Source organism: Urocampus carinirostris, chromosome 5, assembly GCF_059441175.1.
Source record: "Urocampus carinirostris isolate Australia breed hairy pipefish chromosome 5, RoL_Ucar_1.0, whole genome shotgun sequence".
NCBI classification, from domain to species: Eukaryota; Metazoa; Chordata; class Actinopteri; order Syngnathiformes; family Syngnathidae; genus Urocampus; species Urocampus carinirostris.
Window position 1 is genome coordinate 22,216,960 of NC_142353.1, and position 24,576 is coordinate 22,241,535.

The 24,576-nt window shown below is 39.2% G+C and overlaps 1 protein-coding gene across 3 annotated transcripts in view; it reads left to right on the forward strand.

Moving 5' to 3' along the window:
- The window catches only part of sema6a (sema domain, transmembrane domain (TM), and cytoplasmic domain, (semaphorin) 6A), a 210,991-nt gene that overhangs the window by 105,038 nt on the left and 81,377 nt on the right, over positions 1-24,576 (forward strand). For all 3 annotated transcript variants that reach the window (XM_088336168.1, XM_088336169.1, XM_088336170.1), the window contains exons 5-7: positions 7,407-7,467; positions 11,193-11,255; positions 16,108-16,209. In XM_088336168.1, coding sequence (XP_088192294.1) covers positions 7,407-7,467; positions 11,193-11,255; positions 16,108-16,209 — 226 coding nt within the window. The remainder of the gene's footprint in view (positions 1-7,406; positions 7,468-11,192; positions 11,256-16,107; positions 16,210-24,576) is intronic.

Genomic DNA, 24,576 nt, shown 5'->3' on the forward strand with positions numbered 1-24,576 from the left:
CTTTTGTAACTTAAGAGATTTAATAAAAAGAAACAATATTAGAACAGGTTTGTAAGTTCCTCATTGCAATTTGAGCTTGCTCCCGTTATCATTCCGAGTTCAAATTCTACAGTTTTTTTTTGCATTATAGAAAATAAAGAACTTTGTCACAATATTCCAATTTTCTGAGACAGTCCTGGGTAATTTTTCATAATACATGATGGACATGTCTGGACCAGAACGGAAACAGGACCCAATTGCGTGACGTTTACCACACGATTTATTGAAAGAAAGAGGAAGGGCTGCGCCCATGATCCAGTGTTCGCTGGACGCGGGAAGCAAGTCGCTCTCGAATTTGGACTGGGATCTGAACACGGAAGTGGATCTTCCGTAGCGAGCGATGGCGGTGTCAGGGACGGAAAAACTGGTCAGTAGCCGGGACTGGGAGAGCAAGGCGTGGTCGGGGTCGGAAACGAGTCGTAAGCCAGAATGAGAGAGTAGACATAGTCTGGTACAAAAAGTTGTCGTAAGCCGGGACGGGAGAACATACAAAACAGGTCGTAGCCGGAGACGGACGGGAGCAAAAACGGGACAGGTGGGAGTCAGGGTCCGAAAAAGGCTTGCCTAGTATACACTGAAGTTCGCAGACGGACTGACTACAGGGTACAGGACTGGGTTCAAATAGTGACAGGGAGCCAATCAGATCCCGTGGCGCTTCGCGACAAAAGAGCAGGCACAAGTGAGTCACATCAGTAATCATGACAGGACACACACTGTGTATACTGTGTATGCAAAAACAAGGTAAACACCACTGTCAGAACTTGTGGCATTTTATTATCGAAAGCTTCATTTTTCAGCTGAGGGAACGTCGATCAACCTTTGAGGTTACTTGTTCAGGTGCAGACGAGAAAAGGGGAACGGGGGCATTCGTGTATTTGTGCGAGTGTGTGTTGACACAGCCGCAGTCATGATGTTTAAGACATGCCTCCATGTTCTTGGCTGCTGCTAATCTCGGCTGGAGTGTAAACCCGTGTAGAGATGCAAGCCCTTGGCCCCGTGAGCCAGGACGGCTGAGGGCCGCTTGGGCAGCCAGGCTGCGAATTTATAGTGCAGGCAATTACATAGCGCTTACGAGCCTTTCTCAAATTGCGGCGGTTACAAAAAAAAATACATGGAGCTCACTAAATCTGCCAAGCCGTGCTCTGATTTCATTGCTTTTGATTTTGTGGGCATATTTTGAAATAAGTTAAAGGAGCAATTTGCCGGGGAGTAAGAAAAAGAACGCACTGTGATATTGATGCCATCCATCACCGCCTTTTTACAGCGTTTTAGTCGTCCTAATTTCCGTTTCTCCTATAATTGTTTCTATGCTTTTGTTCTTAATGATAGCATTTACTGCTTGAGAGTTGACACATGCAGTGAAACCATTAAGAAGATATATTCGTGATACATCTGAAGTTTAGTAGACACTCAAAGTAAGCAGAAAAGGCATCAATGGATTTTGAACTTTCAATGGGAGCAGAGGAGAGACCCCAAAACTCAAAACCAAGACCAAAAAAAAGCCAACCTGTTCCAATGGCCCTTCTCCGAGCCCCTTATTTTTATTAAACCTCTTAGGTTACAAAAGCAGGATGTGGATATCAAAGAACAGCAACATGATGGGCAGATACTAAAAACTAAATAAATTATAAACTGGCCTCCTATGCAATCTTCTTTGTAGGTGTTTTTATTGAAAGCACAATAGACTTATGTTTTAGCCTTGCTGATGCAATGGGAGTCCATAGCGTGTGTGGTGTTGAAACGTTAAACTTAAAGAACTCCTGGCATTCCAAAATGGAATCAACACAAAAATCTTTTCTTCAGTGAAGATTGTTCTACGATTGCTCACCTGTCCATGGCGCAGTGTTGTTTCTTCGACCCGCTGCTGCCTTGGGAAAGATAACAGAGTCTCAGAGCCAGAACCAGCAAGCTCAAGGACAGCTCCCTCCATCAGGTTGTCAGGACTGCATGATTTACCGACATGTAATCGATATCCCGATGTGACGTAGTGCGATAGTATAACCGCAAGACAATGCAGTTTTTGAAGGATTTATAGTTCCAGTTTGTTTTTTTTGAGTGATGGAGTGTTTGGCACGTTTCGTGGTTTAACAGTGTCAGCCAATCAGAAGCAGGTTTTAATGGCATCAGCCAATAAAGTCGGGGCAAAGTGTGTGCCAGCTTTGATAGGCTGGTGTAAGCTGCCAGTCAAACCGCCGGGCGCGCAACTAGCCACCAAATCAAATGCGACAGCTCAGAACTTTAGCGGCTCGTTACATTGAAAATGAATTAGTTGATTAAATGAGACACTGAGGAAAGTCAGAAGAGCGCAAAGAAAAGCTGATCACCAGCGGATGCTCCCTGGGTTTATAACGTGTCCGGAAATTGAGACAGCGTCGGAAGGGAAAGCTAACAGCTAGGCTAACAACTCTTAAGCCACCACTGCCGAATGTGGCTAGTTATCAATGCCTGATCCATTGCCAATAAAACTGATGACTTGGCGCTGCTACCATTGAAAAAAAAAAAACAACCTACATTTGTGACTCTTGTATTTTAATCATCACAAGGGCCTTACAGAAATCGAAGTTACCCGTGACTAGCATGTAGCTCTCTAAATCGCTCTTTGACCCTGAGAGAAGAAGCCCTCCAATTTTGTTGTACTTAAGGATAATGATAATAAAGACTATTTATTCAACTGCAATTCTGTTTTTAATTGTAGATCTATAGTTGTTCATTTGTTGCAGTTGAATACTCTCAGTCTGTAAGGACGTTATCTCGAGGTATGTTTGCATGTCACGTAATTTAAGTTCTCCGCAAATGTCAATGGTCTGCATTTATATAGCGCTTTTCAAGTCAAGGAATACCTCCCAAAGCACTTTACCATATGCTTCACACTTTTCCTTTTACACACTAACTAACCAGTAGCAGCATCAGCCATGCAAGGCAACTACCTGCTATTGGGGGCATTAGGGGTTCAGTGTCTTGCCCAAGGACACTTCAACATATAACACGGAGGATCCAGAAATCGAACCTGCGACCTCTTGATCCAAGACGAGTACTCTACCTCCTGAGCTAATGCCGCCCATTTCCCATAAAAAACAAAACCAGAAGAGAGATGCACTTTACTTTTAAAATCGAAAATCGCATCAAAATTGCAATACAGGTCTGAAAAATCGCCATTAGATTTTTTTTCCCATATCGTCCAGCCCTACCATGTAGAATTGTTCACCGTTTCAAAATTTATGAAACTGTTCCTATTCAGCGCAAATCGTCATTTGAGCTCCAACTGTGAAGAAACGAAAATCACCGACAGATTGGGAATACGTCCTCTGTGCGGTAGCCACGCTTGGCTCATTCCGACTACTCCCTGAGATTAATTATTCAACTCGGGCGTCGCGGTTGATCATCTACAGTAGGTTGGGTTTCATTGGGTATGAGGCGCCCCAGCTCTGCTCAGGGAATGCTGTATAAGTGGATTTCATTTCAAAATGCACGTGCGCCTCCCAAGACTTTATTCCATTTCGTTAATGAGATAGCGAGGCAGGACAAGCAGGCTACGTACAGGTTTGGGAGCTGGAGCGTCATTAAGATGTGGCCTCCGCAACGTCGCTCCATGGGCACTTCGATTAGTAAAAAACTCCTCCCAGCAATCAAAGTTGGGGGGGTGGGCGCTCGGGCTCTGTTCGTGAATAAAGTTAATCTTCCTTCCGTTCATAACACCTTATATTACAAACCCCTTATTGTGAGAAGCACCTCCCCCGCTCTTCTGGTACCCTAATTCTTTATGGTAAGTAGGTGGAGCTGTCTGTCTGGGATGGAATTAACCCTTTATGTCTTCCATATGGCCTGCTTATGGCTCTCACATAAAATGGTAAAGAATAATTGGACATTTTAGGTGATGTTTGTGCCATTACCAACATGACCAACTTTCCTTACAAAACATTTCCCATACCACATTTCTTTGGACCAATCGTTGGAGAAGTTACAAATTTCAATATCAGGCAGCGATATCACAAGTATTGCTCTGCTTTCCTTGTGTTTGTGGTAGCCCAATTTAAGCACAAGTTCAGTGTCCGAGCGGCTCCAAAAAAGCAAAATGGCTGTCATTGCCGGGGTGATAGAAGATTGGATTCGGCTTCTTGGAGTAGGCGGTGGACGCGAGCTGCAGTACCCAACTTGGAATAGGGTGTTGGAGACCCGAAAATAGCAGACTAGTCAAAAGCAAATGTTTTTTGATTTTTTGGTATTTATCGGAAGATGCCTTTGCACAAAACCTAGCTAAAGACACTCATGGGGGCCTAAAACACAATTGTGTACATTTTCACGATATTCCGTTTACCCATTTTGGAGCCTATAAGTCACATACAAACAAACACAAATGAAGGTTTAAAGTAGTTTAGATTAGATTTAGATTAGATTATATCGAGTGAAACATACAGCGAAAATACAGTGGAGCTATGAGCGATTTTGGCAATTTAAGTGAAATATATTAAAAATATTTATTCACACAAAAAAAGCTTCCTTGATTTTTATTTGATCCCAATTTGGGAGAAGGGTGGGATTTTGTCCTTCCCAAAAATGTTTAAAAACACCAAAAGTTAACTATTTAAGCATGGAATGATATCTGGGTTTGCAATCACAGTGCAATACCTGAATATCAAACTCAAATTTGCATCTTGGCTTCCTTACTAAAAAGTAAACATCAAATCAAGAGGCATTGCTTGTGTGGAACTAAGCGCCCGTTTTTGTTGACCAATCACAAGAAAGCACCACACACTGGCCGCTGCAGAACATTTGCAGAGGCAATTCAATAAGTAATCGGTAATATTGGATGACAGGCTACTGAGATCGCATTGGGCACCAGTTTGTTGTTCAGACTATTGAATTATTTCTTTGTTATATTGACTATTATGCACTGTTTACATCGTTGTTATTATCAGCCAATTTTGTTTGTTGTTCTTTGATGCACACACTATTTAGGGCGGATGTGCTTTTTGTAAGCTAGGAGATTTAATAAAAATAATTTGTTCAGGGGAGGACTTTTAAAAAAGATTCAGAATTTGACATCTTAAGGGTTCGTGTCTTGTCTTCCCCTGTTCTCTTTGCAAGTTCGAAATTCATTGATGTCTTCTCTTTTTATTTTAAGTTTATCATTTGGTACCATGCGATTTTAATAGACTTAAACCTGTTTTGTAGTAGAAATAATTTTTCAGAAAGCAGCCCAGATTTGGTTAGCTTGAGTAATGCTTGAGGTAATGCTTGAGGGCCAACTATTCAGCCTGTCTTTGATGAATTCACTTTCAGTTAAATGTTTGCGGTGCTTGGCGATCAGTGTTACAGCCTCGTAGAAGGCTTATGTAGCATTTTCTTCTGACTCACAGGGTCTTGTGAAAAAGCAATGCTGTTCCATTAAAACAGCTTCTAGTTGCTTTACCTTTTTACAGCGTTCCTTTCCAGATAGCGTTTTGTAGTCCGGATGTTTCGTCTGGCGGTGCCTCTGATATCATATTCTTTGAAAACAGTGACAGTCTCTTGGCATAATAAGTAGATGCAGTTGTTTTGGATTTTATTGGGAAAAATACTCCAATTTCCACTTGTCATGAAAGCATTGTGTTAAACGTTATTCCTTTTTGTGTTCTGCTTGTACCGGTCGTGGAAATTTGGTACAAATGTATTTCAAACTGCGGTCAGTTAGTGGCTGGCCACATTCTATTGATTTTAAGACAGAGGCCACGGGCCAGTAACAATCTGATCACGGGTCGGAACCGGTCCTGGTTTTGCTGTCCAAGAGTTTTGACTTACACCCAAGTAAACACATCTGAAATGTCATGTAAAATGTCTTGCCATGTAGAACGGACATGAAAACTCCCAAAGCAAGACTGGAAAACCTCCTGGAAAGCCTCTGAAAGAGTGAACAGCTCATTACTTTCGGACTTCCTTTCAGCAGGTGTCCCAACACTTTTGTCTCCATATGTAACGGAAAGCGGCAGTGGAGGCTTGTTAATCTGGAGGCCCATACGCTAACACGTACACACTTATAAGTCTGAGCAGTAATGAGCATTGGTATGGATTTCCTGTAGCTCAAGCAGTGAGCTTAATTGACCTGAACAGCTCTGAGTGACTTGGCACCTCTCGTCTCGCCACCTCACCTCCACCCGAGCTCTTCCTCTGGCACAAAGAGGCTTTTGTCCCGTGGGCCGGCGCCACGCCACTCCAAAGCTTTGTTGACTGTTTCTGTCTGACGGAGCAAATTTGCCCTGGCCTCCTTTTGTCTATTGTCGCGTTTCTTTTGAAAACTGAAGTAAAAGTTTAGACAAAGCCTAATTTTCGAGGTCATTTTCCGCCTGCAGGCAGGAGAAGGGGTTGGTTCAGGAGCCAATTTATCTCTTGAATTTTTGGACTGTCTGATGTCACTCGTGATGAGTAGTCCTCTCTCTATTGCTCTCTCTTTCTTTTTCTTCCTCTCTCTTTCTCTCAGTCTCTGTCTCTCTCGGTCTCACTATTATTCTCTTTCTCGTTCCCTCTTTCTTTCTCCATTTTTTACACTCTCTCTCTCTCATTCCTAGTCTCTCTCTCTCTTTCTCCCTCTTGCTCACAATCTACATGTCTTTCTTTTTATATATAAAACTCTTTCCCGTTCTCTGTCTTTTTCTCTCTCTCTCTCATTCAACCTAAATTTCTCTTTCTCATTTTGTCTTTCATTCTCATTCTTTCTCTCTCCCTCTTTCTGTCTTCACCTCTCTTTCAATGTCTCTCTCTTTCTCTCTCGGTTTCTCTCTATATTTCTATTTTCCTATATATAAATCTCTTATTTCTCTATTTTTTATCTTTCTCTCTCTTTCTCTATCTTTCTCTCTCTTTCTTTCTCTCTTTCTCTTGGCTCACTCTTCCTCTTTCTCACTTCCTTGCTCTTTTTCTTTCTCTTGCTCTTGCTCTCAAACTTTCCCTCTATCCTTTTCTCTCTATCATTCTCTCTCTGTGTCTCTTTCCCTATCTATCTATCTCTGACGCTTTCTGTTGTTCGGTCCGTTCTCTTTTGAAGCCGCTTGTGATTGGTCAGTAGAAGTGGCGTAATCTCTGCGTTGTTTGCATAGTATAAGCAATCTGTACGTTTGTTCTCTGTAAACTGAAACGATAAAGGCTATCATAATATAGCATCGTAATATATCTAGAAAAATCATTGATTCAGTGAATAATGTCTCATTATTATTGGTAATATATCATTCAAAAAATAAAAATCGCAGAACTGTTTGAGAGCGGAAAGATCCGGCTCTTTTCAATGAGCTGATCCGAAAGAGCCAGTTTTCTAAAAAGAACTAGTTCTCTGAAAAGAGTCAGAATTTCCATCACTAGATATCACATTTAATCTTGATCCGTCTATTCTCTTGCAGGGATCACATATACACGGTGGAGACGGAAACCACCAGCAACGACGAGATCTTTTTCAGCAAGGTGAGTGAGACTTCCGATCTCAGAGGACGTCTTGTCCTGCCCGCTGGTGGTTATATATATCCTCTAATGGCCGCTCGTGTGTGTGTGTGTGTATACATTACGTGGGCGTTTTACGCATCGCGTTGACCCCGTTAAGTCGCTTATCCAATCAATCAACAAGCGTGCGTCTCCGTCATCATCACTTTAAGGGACATTGTCGGAGTCAAGATGAAATCCTTTGTTTGTCTTTTCACATGCAACGGCAGCAATGTGATCAATCTTGTTGGAAAATTCGTAGTGGATACGTTTAAAGTTTAGTGAACATACAAAATTAGGAAAGAAGATATCAACGGATTTTAAACCTGCAAGGAGAACAAGAGAGAGCTGAACTTCAGATAAGAAATTCCAACTTGTTCTAAAGGCCCCCCCGAACCCTCTCTTTTTATTAAATCGCCATGGTTATGAAAGCAGTGCCTCTCCAAAGGGGTTAAAAATCAAAGAACTGATACTGACATTGAGGTAAAGCGTTCATAATATTCAAAAAGTGCGCAATATTACTCAATTGAATGAACTTGCAGTCTATGAAATCTCAGTTGCAGGTGTCCAATATTAAACACATAATACCGTCATCGATTGTATATCAAGCAAAGTAATTTCGGTTTCATCTTCATCTTATCCCAGTCCTGAGCATAAATTAACAGCTTTTGCCGTCAATGGCACTGAATACATTAAATATTGTTTTTCTTAATGAAATGAGAGAAAATGCGCAAAAGAAATAACCGTCTGAGCTTTTTTACTGATTCATTCCCTAAATGTATGACATAATGATTTTGTTCTTTTTTTAGTGAATTTTTTTTGTCATGTATTTTTTTCATTTATTTAGTAATGTAGTACAGCGTGTATTTTTATTTCATTTATTCATTTCAGTATGTATTTTGTCATTCATTTTGTTGTATATTCTATCATTTTATTTGTCATTAATTTATTTTGATATTTTTTTCAGATGTTTTTTTGTCATGTATTTTTTCATTTATTTAGTAATGCTGCACAGCGTGTATTTTGTTGTGTATTTGGTCATTTATATTGTCATTTATTTATTTAAGTATTTATTTTGTCATTCATTTATTTTTGTATTCTTTGGTGATTTTTGTCATGTATTTTTGTCATGTATTTGATAGTCTTGTACAGCGTGCATTTTGTTGTGTATTTAGTCATTTATTTTGTCATTTATTTATGAAAGTATTTATTTTGTCTTTTGAGGTATTTTTTATTATGTATTTTTTTATTTATTTAGTCGTGTAGTACAGCGTGTATTTTGTTATGTATTTGGTCATTTATTTCGTCGTTTATTTATTGATTTATTTATTTTGTCGTTTATTTTGTCTTTTATTTTGGTATTTTTTGGTGATTTTTTCTTTCATGTATCTTATAATTTATTTAGTAGTCTAGTACAATGTGCATTTTGTTGTGTGTTTGGTCCCTTTTTTTCATTTATTTATTTCAGTATTTATTTAGCCATGTATTTTGTTGCATATTTCATCATTTATTTGGTCGCATATCTTCTCAGGTTTTTGGTCATATATTGTGTACATTATTCTGTCGTGTATTTTGTCTTGTATTTTATCATTTATTTTGTCATTTATATATTTTAGAATTTTTTGGGGTGAATTTTTGTCACGTACTTTAATCATTTATTAGGTACAGTATTCCCTCGGTTATTGCGGTTAATGGGGACCAAAACCACCCACGAAAAGTGAAAATCCGCAAAGTAGCAAAGCCCCTTCAAAAATGCTTTAAAAAAATATACAGTGGGACCTCGCTACTTTGCGCTTCGACGTTCACGGATTTAGAGCGTCGCGGGCCTAAAAAATAATAATAAAATATGTATTTTGCCACAACAAAATTTTATTCAAATGAAAAGGGAGGGTCAAACTGGCTGATCTTTTCACCTATAACTAGTTGAAAAGCTCATACAACTGGGCCGCTTCCTCATTTTGTTGTGACATCATTACATGAAAAAAATACACAACAAATACATGACAAAAAAACACAACAAATGCAGAAATCAATAAATCAATAGAACTGCACGTATGTTACATATTAAAGTATTAAGTGAGTTATTAATTTATTTATGTTGCATATATAAATATTGCTTTTATATTGCATTTATTTCTACGTATGGTAGGCCCGGTCCCCGCTTCATGTCAAAGCTCAGCAAATGGGCTCTAATGAGACCAGCAAGCACATGAAAGGCTCATGTTGATTGATGACTGAGACGCTTTAATCAGCTCCAAACATTCTGCACAATGGTGGCGTGCAGAGTGTGATCGCAAACGGCTTTTCAGTGTGTCTGTGTTTTTGTCACAATGATGCAAAGTTGAGAATTGATTGAGGAGTAGGTGTAACAATGGAAGCCGTCATATGATATGTTGTACGGACAAACACGGAATCACAAAGCAAGCCTTTGTTTGTATGTGTGTGTTTGTGTGTGCATGCAATCTGCAACGAGCGACCAATCTCTCAACAAACTCCAATGGTACTCCGTGACCTCAAAGCGATTCAGAGTCGCTTGTGTTTGCTTCCTTAATAATAAATACAATTACCGTATCTAGCACACTAAAAGGCGCAATGGATTATAAGGCTCATTCCCCTAAAATAGCCCTTTGTCATATTTATTTTATATATGAGGCACACTGGATTGTAGGGCACAAAGAATTAAAACTACAACAAGATCAACTGAGAGAGAGATATACAGTGAAGAAAATAAGTATTTGAACACCCTGCTATTTTGTTATTGCTCCCATTTAGAAATCATGGAGGGGTCTGAAATATTCATCATAGGTGCATGGGGTGGTAGCATCATGCTTTGGGGGCGTTTTTTGCACATGGGACAGAATGAATGCACTGCATTAAAGATAGGATGACTGGAGCTGTGTATTGTGAGATTTTGGGGAACAACCTCCTTCCCTCAGTCAGAGCATTGATGATGGGTTGTGGCTGGTTCTTCCAACACGACAACAGCCCGAAGCACACAGCCAGGAAAACCAAGGAGTGGCTCCGCTAATACAGGTTTTAGCATGGCCCAGCCAGTCTCCAGACTTGAACCCAATCGAAAATCTTTGGAAGGAGCTCAAACACCGTGTTTCTCAGCAACAGCCCATAAACCTGACTGATCTAGAGAAGATCTGTGTGGAGGAGTGGGTCAAGATCCCTTCTGCAGTTTGTGCAAACCTGGTGAAAAACTACAGGAAATGTTTGACCTCTGTAATAGCAAAGGCTACTGTGCCAAATATTAACATTCATTTTCTCACAGGTTCAAATATGTATTTGCAGCTATATCACACAAATAAAACATTAAAAAACATGCATTGTGATTTCGGGATTTTCCTTTTTAGTTTATCTTTCTCGCAGTGGGGAAGTACCTATGATGAAAATTTCAGACCCCTCCACGATTTCTAAGTGGGAGAAATAGCAAAATAGCAGGGTGTTCAAATACAATAAGGTAAAATACATCCTTCTCAACATGTAAAATGAATTCATTGGAAAAAAAAGACATATTGAAATACAATATTAAATTCATGGTATGACAAGCCAATATTGAATATGAAAAAATGGGGTTCAGTATAAATATATATATATATATACATTTTAATTTCGTATTCCAGCTGTAAGATTAATGCATGTATTTTATACAGTGCGTTTGACAGTCCTAAATCTAACCATTTTATGGTATTTTTTCCCCATAGAAAATGACATGGAAATCCAGGCAGGCTGATGTGGACACGTGTCGGATGAAAGGGAAGCACAAGGTACATTTCTACACACCTAATCACACTCATGTGCACACAAGGATACACAAACATGCTTAATGCACTCCCCGCAGTCCATAAAGCCTTCCTCTGTGACAATTTATCGTGCACATTTGTGCTCATCTTTCCATCAAATGGAAGACTAATTGTGTTTTTCCAGGATTTACTGTACAATAATCTCCTCTTGCTTCCATTATTGTTGAAGTAAACCTGACGCAGCCATGAAAAAATAATCTTTGAATTTAACATTGATGTAGCGAGAGGAAATGCAGAGTTTCACTTTCTAAAAGCACCTATAACCAGAATTGGGTAAAAAACTAACCGATTAACAACCAATCCGTTCCAACATTGTAGGTTGTTTCGTACAAAGTAACTGATTTTAACGGGATGTTACAGATGACACCGATTTTTGAGGGGTTGTTAAATACAATACCTATTGGTAATGATTAAGTAGACAGTCAGAATAAAGAGAGAAGACGTCAATGAATTTGAGCTTGCAAGGAGAACAAGAGTGTACTGTACTGAAATTCTCAAAATTCCTCTGAGTCCTCTCTCTCTGTATCAAATGCCGTAAGTTACAAAAGAAGATTTGCAGTAAAGGTTTCAGTATCGGTTGCAATACCAGCCTTTTCTTAAAATATCTGCTGATAGCCAGCCTCAAACTGCACTTCGAAATGACCATCAGTCAATGTGCAAAGTTACAGGGAGTGCAGAATTATTAGGCAAGTTGTATTTTTGAGGATTAATTTTATTATTGAACAACAACCATGTTCTTAATGAACCCAAAAGTCTCATTGATATCAAAGCTGAGTTGGAGTGGGGCTTTTTTAGTTTTAGCTATTTTAGGAGGATATTTGTGTGTGCAGGTGACTATTACTGTGCATAATTATTAGGCAACTTAACAAAAAACAAATGTATACCCATTTCAATTATTTATTTTCATCAGGGAAACCAATATAACAGCTCAACATTCACAAATATACATTTCTGACATTCAAAAACAAAACAAAAACAAATCAGTGACCAATATAGCCACCTTTCTTTGCAAGGACACTCAAAAGCCTGCCATCCATGGATTCTGTCAGTGCTTTGATCTGTTCACGATCAACATTGCGTGCAGCAGCAACCACAGCCTCCCAGACACTGTTCAGAGAGGTGTACTGTTTTCCCTCCTTGTAAATCTCACATTTGATGAGGGACCACAGGTTCTCTATGGGGTTCAGATCAGGTGAACAAGGAAGGCCATGTCATTAGTTTTTCTTCTTTTAGACCCTTTCTTGCCAGCCACGCTGTGGAGTACTTGGATGCGTGTGATGGAGCGTTGTCCTGCATGAAAATCATGTTTTTCTTGAAGGATGCGGACTTCTTCCTGTACCACTGCTTGAAGAAGGTGTCTTCCAGAAACTGGCAGTAGGACTGGGAGTTGAGCTTGAGTCCATCCTCAACCCGAAAAGGCCCCACAAGCTCATCTTTGATGATACCAGCCCATACCAGTACCCCACCTCCACCTTGCTGGCGTCTTTAGCGGACTGGAGCTCTCTGCCCTTTACCGATCCAGCCACAGGCCCATCCATCTGGCCCATCAAGACTCACTCTCATTTCATCAGTCCATAAAACCTTAGAAAAATCCGTCTTGAGATTTTTCTTGGCCCAGTCTTGACGTTTCAGCTTGTGTGTCTTGTTCAGTGGTGGTGGTTTTTCAGCCTTTCTTACCTTGGCCATGTCTCTATAGTCAGTATTGCACACCTTGTGCTTTTGGGCACTCCAGTGATGTTGCAGCTCTGAAATATGGCAAAACTGGTGGCAAGTGGCATCTTGGCAGCTGTACGCTTGACTTTTCTCAGTTCACGGGCAGTTATTTTGCGCCTTGGTTTTTCTACACGCTTCTTGCGACCCTGTTGACTATTTTGAATGTAACGCTTGATTGTTCGATGATCACGCTTTAGAAGCTTGGCAATTTTAAGAGTGCTGCATCCCTCTGCAAGATATCTCACTATTTTTGACTTTTCAGAGCCTGTCAAGTCCCTCTTCTGACCCATTTTGCCAAAGGAAAGGAAGTTGCCTAATAATTATGCACACCTGATATAGGGTGTTGATGTCATTAGACCACACCCCTTCTCATTACAGAGATTCACATCACCTGATATGCCTAATTGGTAGTAGGCTTTCGAGCCTATACAGCTTGGAGTAAGACTACATGCATAAAGAGGATGATGTGGTCAAAATACTCTTTTGCCTAATAATTCTGCACTCCCTGTATATTCCCGGCTCCTCTGTGTTATATGTCGAAGTGTCCTTGGGCAAAGACACTGAATCCTAAATGCCCTTGATAGCAGGTAGTTGGCAAGGGAAAAGTGTGAAGTACATCGCAAAGCACTCTGGGAGGTCTTCATTGACTTGAAAAGCGCTATATAAATGCAGACCATTTACCATTACCATTTACCATATCGGGACTCACAATACTAGCTGATACCAGTATCGGCAGCGTTCTAGTGGCTTTTTAACAATCAAGGATCCTAAATTAGAAGAATAGGAAATCACAAATACATGAATGCAATATTAAAAGGCCTTCTAGATATTTCATTTAAAATATTACATATTTTCTAGAGTCCGAAGAGAATTTAACCTACTAATGGTATTGGCATGTGGTGTGAGTTTTGATGAGTAATGAAGATCTGGGTGGATCATAACAGTATCGGTGATAAGTTTAAAGTTGAGTAGAAACTGAAAATAAGGAGATTGATGGATTTTGAACTTGCAAGGAGAACCGGGGAGAGGGGTCAAGATATTTCAACCTGCTCTCAAAGCATCCCATCTCCTTTGAGCCTTTTATTAAATCTCCTAGCTTAAAAAAGAAGACCTGGCCTAAAGTTTTGCAAATCAAAGAACAGCAACTTGCTTGGCCTATATTGACAATGATGTAAACAGTGCATCTTAGTCCAAATAACAAACAACAGTGAGAAACAATAGGCAAAGTAACAAAGTCAAGTCAAGTCATGTTTATTTGTGTATCCCTTAATCACAAGGAGTCTTAAAGGGCTGCACATACGAGAGATTATTGCAAACCAGACTATTATTACAACATCCCCTGATCTAAAACCTAAATGACGGCAAGGAAAAACTCAAAAACTTCAGCATGAGGAAAATAAAGAAACCTTGAAAAGGGACGGCACATGAGGTAATCCCCCTTCCAGGATGACCAGGCTGCAATGGATGTTGCAATAACAAACAATACACAGATATTGTCAACATGAAATCTAGGTCATTCATAAGCTATAGAATAGAAGTGTCTTTTAAGCTAGGATTTAAACAGTTCCATGGAGGTTGCAGATCGAATCTCAGGGGGCAGAGCATTCCACAACACTGGGGCCCGAATGGAGGAGTCCAATATTAGACACAGAAGCAAGTAGAAAAAACTTATCATTTATGACACAATTTTGGGGTCAATTCAAACAAATCGACTCAAACTTTGCTGTGTGTATTATTATTATTACTATTATTATTAGATAGATACTCATACATGGTATATGTATTCAAAATGGCCCACTTTTGTGGGTTTTAATTCGAAAGATCTAATTTTAAGTCACACCCTTTTTTGCGGTGTTTTTTGTAGGATGTGACAAAATATTATGAGGTTGTTTTTGAATATAGCATGAAATTACTGGGAGGATTCTGAATTTATAATGACTCCTTTTTATTTTTAAACTAAGTGACACATTTCTTCATGGGGTGGATGGGATGTGTTGCTTGTTTTCTAACAAATTGATTCCAACAAAACAAACATCCAGAAGGATGTTTTTTTAGGAAACATACAAATTAGGCATGAGTCACATTTCTAAACCACTCATTTTGTGGGGCTGATTGCAAGAAACAAGGTATTAACTTGAGTCAACATCATTTCCTGTAAATGGTGGATCTTCCGTTTTTTTTTTTACATACATACATACATATATATATATATATATATATATATATATATATATATATATATATATATATATATATATATATATATATATATATATATATATATATATATATATATATAACAAATGAGAGTCAAGCCAAAAAGAAATCAGCAATGTAACAAAAATACAAATAAAACAAAGTCAACATGTCAACTATACGTGCCATTGCACACTATTTATTTAATATAAAGTCAGAAAGTGCAAATAGTGTAAACAATACAATGTAAAAACCTTTATTAGTATGAAAATAAAATATTTCCTCTAAAACTTCTGTTTTAGAGCAAAAGTCAGGAGAGTCAAACCAAAATAAATCAGAAATGTGACAAAGAACGTACGTTACGTTTTTGCTTGCATCTTGTCACTCTCTGTACGATGGAAATGTTTTCATGTGTTTATGTACATTTGCTACCATAGCGGACCACTTTAGCTCACAAATGACACCTGACATAGTCTTTTTCTCTTTTTGACAAAAAGGTCCGCGCTGCGCTGGCCATTTGCCTTACATTTTTAGCGTCTGGTGAGGGTGGGTGCACAGATTTTGCCATATCTTCTGACTATCAGGCAAGATGCAGTTGCAGGCCAGGTAGGGAGAGGTGTGCCTGTCAGTCACCCACTAAACTTAGATAGTAGCAGAGGGTGCTGGGTGAGAGAGATGGGACGCTTTATTTACATAGGAAAGCAGGGGGAGGGGTGGTTTCGATCCAAGGACAACAGTATCGATCTGATCCAAGTACTTGCTTAGTATCGATGATTACGATATTAGAATCGATCGGCCCACCCCTAACCAATGTTGTTTTTTTAACGCCGGAACTTGTGATTATTGCCCCACATGCGCCTTTCATTTATCAATTCAACATGTCTCCTTTTTGTGTGTCTCTCTCCAGGACGAGTGTCACAATTTCATCAAAGTCCTCCTGCAACAAAACAACGACACCTTGTTTGTTTGCGGGACGAACGCGTTCAACCCTTCATGTCGAACGTTCAAGGTAAGAGGGCCGGTGTCCCGAAAACAGCTTCCCATTTCTCGGGCTGCCACTCACCATTGGATGAGGATGTTTTACGCCTGCCAGCAAAAACCAGGGAGGAGGCGAGGGGCGGACTCAGATGGATGAATTGTGCAAGCATGTAATCGGCAGGTGGACTCGAAAACGCTCCACTTAGAGGCTGACAAATAGTTCCTTGCAGGAACATGAATTCCTGAAATAAAGCGTAGTAGTTTAAAATAGAGAAAAGTACAAAAGAAAAATTGGTTCAGACTTGACATCTGTTTCTTTATGGGTATGGCCTTGTAAGTTGAATAGAAATAGTCGATATGAGTATTTTAAAAATGCAAGATGTTCCGAAATAGTTAACCCCATTCTAAATGCCCATATCTCAGAAACTACTTGGGGGAGCTTAATATAACTAAATGAACTGTATGTTGAAGGTCAGGCGTTTTATTCTTAAAGATGTACAGAATTTGTAACTTTCTTACTCGCCGTCGACATCAACTGGCTTGTGTCATGATTGTAGCATGTGTCAAGCTCCATATGACGCACGTGCAAGTACATGCATATCGTACAAGCGCTCAACTAAACTCTTGTTTTTCATCTTTGTTGGGGGGTTTGCTTTGGACTTCCATTACCCTACTTTTGCCAGTTTCATGATACACTAACAAAAAGCATAAAGTCACCCTCCTTTTTTGGTCCAATATGGCTCTTTTACAGTGAAGAAAATAAGTATTTAAACACCCTGCTATTTTGTTATTTCTCCCATTTAGAAATCATGGAGGGGTCTGAAATTTACATTGTAGGTGCATGTCCACTGTGAGGGAGATAAACTAAAAAGAAAAATCCAGAAATAACAATGCATGATTTTGACAATACACCAATAGTATGACATTAATGATAACAAATTGTACATGTGTAAAACTCCAATTCAAGTTTTAATTCTATTGTTTTTGGTTTTATTCTATGAAGTAAAGAAAAAAAACATGATTGAGCACTTCCTCTAAAATAAACAGCTACTTGCAGTTTCCTTTTATCCCTCAATGATGTGTGATCAATCAGATCTGCATATTGAGTTTATAATAAGAAACGTTGCTTTTCTTTTTGATCATGTTAATATGATTAAGCACCTTTTTTAAGATAAGCTGGCACAATATAGCAAAGCAACACATTTGCTCATGGACATGACCACAAGGCCAATATCATTACTTTTTTGATCAGCCAATCTTCATTATTACAGGCGGGAGACTTAAAATAGAGACTTTACGAACACAACAGGTTTTTGAAGGCCCTTATTGTACAACAAGCACACGAAGAACTGCGGCCAATGCTGTTCTACCATCCAAATAATTGTGTAATAATTGTATCATCCATAGTTACCACCATTACAAGAAGATTTGTAGATTCAATTTCATTTTGGTCTGTAGGTTATAAACTTTCTTCAATTTTAAATTTCAGTTGTCCTGTATTAGCAGGTTCTATTGAAATCAAGTCATGAAGTCAATTGAACATAGAGAGGAATTAGAATGTCTGTGCGTCGTTAAACCATCACCCGGGTTAAGACACAAAACCATTTGGCAGTTTTCACATCTGGGGTAACCTACCTGACTTTCTGTCATTCTGGCCTGGGAGAGTAGAATGTATTTCTGGAAAAAAATGCTCACTCAGCAGAACCAAAATAGCGGAGTCGACTTTTTACGGCTTTTTTTCACATACAGGTCAACCCTTCTGTCTGCAAAACATTGTGATGAAATTGAATGTTGTTCTTGGTAGAGGGCAATGTATTTCTGGGGAAAAATGCTGAGTCAGCATAACTAAAAGTCTTGAGTCAATTTTATTGGCCATTTTTCACATCTAGGGTAACCTATCTGGCTGCCTGTGAAAGGTGGTGGTAATATCAAAACTCCTTCCCCGTTTTCTTGGGTGTACAGACACACAAACAAGACAGACAGACAGACAGACAGACAGACAGACAGACAGACAGACAAAAATATATACATACAGATACCTAAAGAAAAGATTAGCACTACCCTGGGTTTTTTTGCGGGTTATGACAATTATAAGGGAAAAAAACAGGCAAGCACTGAGAAAGTTTCCAATTGTAAACCACATACCTTCAGAAATGTGTGACAGAAAGTCAAACCAGAAGTCCACCTTCCTCTTTGCGAGGATAATCCTAGTCACAAATCAGCAGGACGAGGAGAAGCAACAACAAAAATAAGCAGACACAAACAAACGGATATGACCAAGACATCACTAATGTGATTTTGAGTGTGAATGAAGCGTGGTAATTGCCATTTGCTTGAGTTAAAAATAGCAAAGCTCAAGTTAAAAGGCGTTTGAATGTAGCTCAAATTGAATTGGAAGTTTCATAGTAAACAATAGTCCTATAAATTGTCTAGTGAGAGGAAGCCCAGAAAAAGTCAGCAACAGAAATAGAAACATAATTTTGATTGATTACATTTTTTTGTCCAAACTAAATCCCAAGATTGAAACAATTAAACTCAACGACCCGTTTAGATAGCTATTTTTCTGTTATCCCGCTACTTTGTGATACATACTATGTGACCTTTGTGAGTTGAAAAATCTTCCCGCATCTACTATGATCATGATCACATATTCATGCGAGCAGAGGTCTAGTACCATTTTTTTGCCTTTCTGTCCACCAAATGTGAACTGCACTTGTGTGGCGGCAACCCCCTAATCCCCTTTACCAATTTCTGCGAGCAGGGGCCAACAGAGCGCTCTTTTGTTGAGCCTGATGGCACTTTCGTTTGCTGTTCTGAACACGATAAAATCAACTGCACATGTGCAGCCGAAACCCATTATTCCTGATCCCTAATTTTTGCGAGTTGGGACTAGCAGAGGGCACTTTTTCCAGCCCTGGTGTTCTTTTTTTGCTGTTTTTCTGCCCTAAATTGATTGCACTTATGTGGCCGCAATACATTATCCCCAATCCCATATTACTGGGAGCAGCGACCGGCAGAAGTCACTTTTGTTGGGAGACGTGCTGTTCTGGCCTGTCTAATTGCTCTGCTGTGGCCGTGACCCATTTTTCCCGATCGACTTTTGCTGAGAGCAAGGGCCAGCAGAGTTATTTTTTTTTGTTAGTTTTGGCCATTGAAGAATGGCATTGTTGCCCACCCTAAATGAACCACACTGTTTTTTTCTCAAAATCCATTATCCCCAGTTGACTATTGCTGAGAGTGAGGAAGGAGAAAGCAAATTTGTGTCATTTCTGGCAGTTTTTTTTTTTAATGTTCTTTCCGCCTAAAATGAACAGCACCTGTGTAGCCAAAATCCATTATTCCTGATTGACCATTGCTACTAGCAAGGGCCTCCAAATGCGCATGTTAAATATGTGGTGGCATGGGGATACTTCATTACGCATATCGCTGGCTCCTATTAACCGCAATAAATGAGCGATAAGAGTATATGTCAAGGGTGCAGCCGCTCTCCAGTTAGTTTTCTATTTCTTACCTTTTTCTTATCTTTTGTGTTTATTGCATATTTGCCCTGGAGTGAATCTTGTTGCATACAATGTTTCACAACATTGATATTGACCACGACAAAAAGTATTCAATTCATGTCAGTGAAAATATACTGAACAATATGTTCATTTAATACAAGACAAAATATAAAAAGGGAGTTTCAGGAGAGGGGTATTTTATGATTTAGCCATTATCTACACGGACTCATATTTTTTTACACTTGCGCCCAATCATCCTCTTGATTGGTGCAATTTAGGAGGAAAAAATCACCCAAATTATGTAAAATAGGGGACAATTTGATTTGTTAGCGTTTGTTTTTTTTCATTAGATTTGCATTAAAATTAGTATGTGATGAGTTAAATTTGTGGTTTGAAAATATATGTTAAAAAAAGTAATACTTTATTTCCAAAATAAGTTAAGGCAAGTTCTGGTCCTCAAATACACAAAAAGGCACTACAGGTTATGCTACATATATGTTTTCATAATTATTTAGAAATGATTTAGAGAAATTATTTAGATTTAAGTGCATTAATTGATTTTTTTATGCAACCCTAGGTCTTACTATAGTTTTAAAACCATGCGCGTTACAGTCCAGTGAGCTTTATATATGAAAAAATATATCACAAAAGACTATTTTTGGGAGCTGCGCCTTATAACAAAGTGTGTCTAATACTACAGAAAATAATGGTAAACTGCTTTCCTTATCTTGATGCACTTACCAGAAAAACAAGAACTGCCTTCTCTTTTGGCTTCATGGCTTGGCAGGTTGAGTGCACAGAGTAGATGCAGGAACATCAAGAGCCCTGCTGCAAGCTTGTGGAATTTATGTCTCTGCATTTATCAGGTGTGGTTAGCTTTTATAGGCCCCGTGGTTATGGTTTCAAGGTTTAGCTATAACAGCACCGACGTTCCTGCTCGACTGCTAACGTACGTAGCTTTGACCGCATACAAGGACGTTTGCCTTTGTGCATGTAGACATGAATACCTCCTCTATAAGGAAACACTAGGTTTGTGTTGTAAGCAATGTTTTTTTTGTGCAGGGGAAATACTATAATGCGAATGATGTCAGGGTAAAATAACTATGTTTCCATGCTTAAAAATTGGACAACTTTTTTTGAATACTGAGTCAGTCCTATCACTGTGAGACTAAAATGAAGATTTTGAGCATGTGCGCTCGCCTTTCCAAGGAAAAAAAACTCAGATCTACTTTAACTTGGTGTTTTAATTGAAGACCTCATTTTTCAGTCTGATGCGCTAATCCTAAGCAGTCATTCATGCATATACCACATACCATTAGTAGATAAAATGACCTACCTTTTACAAAAGAATTCTGATATTTTGGAAGAAATAGCTTTGAAATGAATTCATTTATTGGAAATTTATTTGTTAAATTTTGGAGTCTTAATCATTAAATGACCACTAGTAGGCAGGGTACATGCTTCCACCGAGAGTACCAATATGTTGAAAAAAAGGCTTGCATTGGCACCAATAACAATATGGAATCAGTAATCATCTATCCCTGGTTATAGTTTTAGGAAAGTCTGCCCTTTAAAGAGCGGTAAGAAATCCCACGGCCCCCACCTCTGGCTTGGGTCATCCTTGCAGTCTCTGTCAAGCACATTCGTGTTGCACGTGCAAGTACATGCATGTTGACAGGCTTGAGACCAATAGAAATTTAAAACAAAACTGGGAGCCAGGAGCACAAAAATTGCGCCTTACAAGGGATTTATATCAGAATAATCACAACAGCGAGACGGGATTTCACAACCAAACATGCATTTATCTGGTGAATTAGTGATGGGCTACGTGAGGAAATTTTGGATTGTGGATAGGTTTAGGCAACTAGCAGGATTGTCATTGAGGTACAAGGCCAGATGGATTTTAGCACGGCCATTGAATGGATATCTTCTCCCAAACAAAAAAAGAGCTCACCATTTTTGTTGTATAATCACCTTCTCGCTCTGTACCTCCAAAAACTATAATGCACTCATTAATGCACTTGAACCATGCCTCTCCTTACATTCAGCATTTCCCATGATTCTTGAAAGTTGGTCGTGTAGTTCTAATTTCAGTGTAGTATCCTACACTGATAAACAGAAAAGAAAAAAAAATGCGGGAACGAGCATGACGTCACTCTCCACAACTCTGCCTGCCCACCTTCCCCCTCCCTAATGTGTTCTGTCCCGAACAGCTTATAGACGTGCTTGAAAAAAAAGCATAATATGACTCAGTTGGCTATTGTTAACACATACCTAAGAACACTGTGCAATATTTGTCCACTAGGTGTCACTGTATTGTGTTATGCAACTAAAAACAAGTGTTACAAAGCACAAAAAAGAGTACAAACTATGGAGAACCAATTGAACAAACTGCACCATTTTTATTCTCATTACATTGCCCAAACAAGGTTTTAGTTTTTTTAGGGGGTACTTGTAGCAGAAAGATTGCAGACTATCATGGCACCTCATTCTAGGTATGCCCCATCGTAGGTCAAAAAAATACAAACTTCTCACCCTATGGATATTTTTCAAAATATGACAATTTATTTATTTTTGCTTATTATTGAAATCGAAATTTGTTTTTTAACGATGGATCTTTTTACCACTGGAAGGCTCTAAATATTGCCCTTTATGTCCCTTTAAAAAAGAGAGAACATTTAACATTATTTTTTTCTAAATACACCCCAAATCATACACCCCACTTTTAGGGCATAGGTATATTAAGACATCAATCGTTCAATCCATCCGTCAATCAATCAACTGTTCAGTTCCTGTTTTCATTTAATTATCTATCACCATGTGAATGACCAAACGCCAACAGGAATGCTGACAGGCTGCCAGTTCTCTGATGGCATGCTGGGGTGTTCACTTCTACTCTGGCCTACCAGCATGTGTGTTTGCTTGTATGCACCACCTTGGTTTTCCACTCCGTCTCCCCTGTGTGACCAGAGAGAAAGGGGCTTCTGTTTCCAGGGCTGGCCTCATCCCACATTAATCAACAAGGCGAAGGGAAGTGAGTTGGGTGGGGGTAAAAATGGGGGTTTGTTGAGATACGGCGGGTTAGAGTTGAAGGAGTCTAGCTGGAGCAGGCGGTGGATCCCACTTAAACTGATAATCTGGACTGCTCTATCAATTTCTTTACCGTTCCTTCTTTGTTCCTTGTTAATGTTGATACAGGCGCAATCAAAACGCCAAGCAGTCCTTGCAACCAATCTTCGCTCGCACCTTCCCCTCTGCCAGTCATAATTCTTTTCACTCGACGTCATCTCCTCTGTTGCTTTCTCCGCCTGTCACTCCCTGACTGCGCCGTAATAATAAACAGTCGGTCCAGCTGGTTCACACGTATGATGGGCCGACGGGTTTTATTTGCAGTTGCCGGGGAAAATGCTGAAGATCTGTAGGGCGTCTGCAAGCTGTTTGGTCGCCAGGTGATCCCCAGCTTTGTTGTATGGGCTCCTAGTTCATACAAAATATTCTCAGTTCAGAACTCTAACTTAGATGAACAGAATAAAATACAATAGAATACAGTGGTACCTCTTCATACAAGCTTAATTTGTTCCAGAATCGTATTTGTACTCCTGATATTAAGTAAGTGGAAAACTAATTGGTCCGTTCCCGCCCTCCTGAAAGCGTCCAAGTGAGCCCTAAACAGCTATAAAAATATCTTCCTGATCATTAAAAACACATTTAAATAGTTATTGAACATAAACAAAGTCAGTAGTAAGATAAATAGGATCATATTAATGAGAAAAAAAAGTGAGTTTATAAGGAGGCAGTTGCCAGAGGTGTGCATGTGGTGCGGAATAAGGCGGGGAAGGTTGTGGGATGTGGGAGCAGTGATGGAGATTGCATACCTGTGAATGTAGACATTTTACTCATATTTTTTACATTTTTGATCAATTAAATGGTGTACGCCGTGTAACAGTTTTTTTGCGTGTGGATGGGGGTGGAGTTTCTTAGATTAATCTCATTTTGACAATCTCAGTTCTAATCTGGATTGTTTCGGTCCCTGGTAACAGACAACAATGTCATAGTAGATTACATTAGTTACATGGTCAGTTTTGTTGTGAGTAAATAGTTGCCACGATGTGTTTGTAAGAGACATTATTGCTTAGTAAGAGGAATTGCAACCATTATTACAGGGAGCAATTGGCTGAGGGTTGAAATGTAGGAGAACGAAAGACTGTTGAGGATACATAAGCACTTAAAGTTAAAGTTAATGTTTTTTGCCTGTAGTAGTTTGCATGTGCAAACAGACGAGCAGATGCTGGCGATGCCCGGGCACGAGAAGTGAGTGATCTCGAGCAGTCTCTAGTGGTAGCCTCTGGGACTGCTTGTTTCCAGGATTTTCCTTCATATTATAAGCAAGATTTTTCTGACAAATAAAACTCATATATCAATGTTTTCGTTTTTAGAGGTCACGCTGTAGTCTTTATTGTCATTGATAACATCTTAGTGAACATTGTTTGCAACGAGATTAGACATGTAATAAAGACTGAAAAGGGGAAAAGTATGTTGGCAAAAATATTTAAAAGGTAGTGATTGGAGACTGTTCTAAGTGCACTTTCCCTGGTAATAAAAGTGCAATAAAAAATATTGCATCGTAACATTCGTACAATGAAAAGTACAGTAGTCCAATTACGTTTTGTAGCGAACCCTTTTTCCAATATAACTGGCAACATATACAGTAGTTTTCACAGTCGTACACGCTTGTTTAAGGTTTTGATGGCCCTGTGGAAGAAACTGTCCCTGAGATTGTTGGTCTTTGTAATAAGGGCGCTGTAGTGCCTATCAGTGGGCAACATTTCAAAAAGGTGTTGGCCGGGGTGAAAGGAGTCATGTATAATATTGTTGGCTTGGTTTTTGTATCAGAGGTA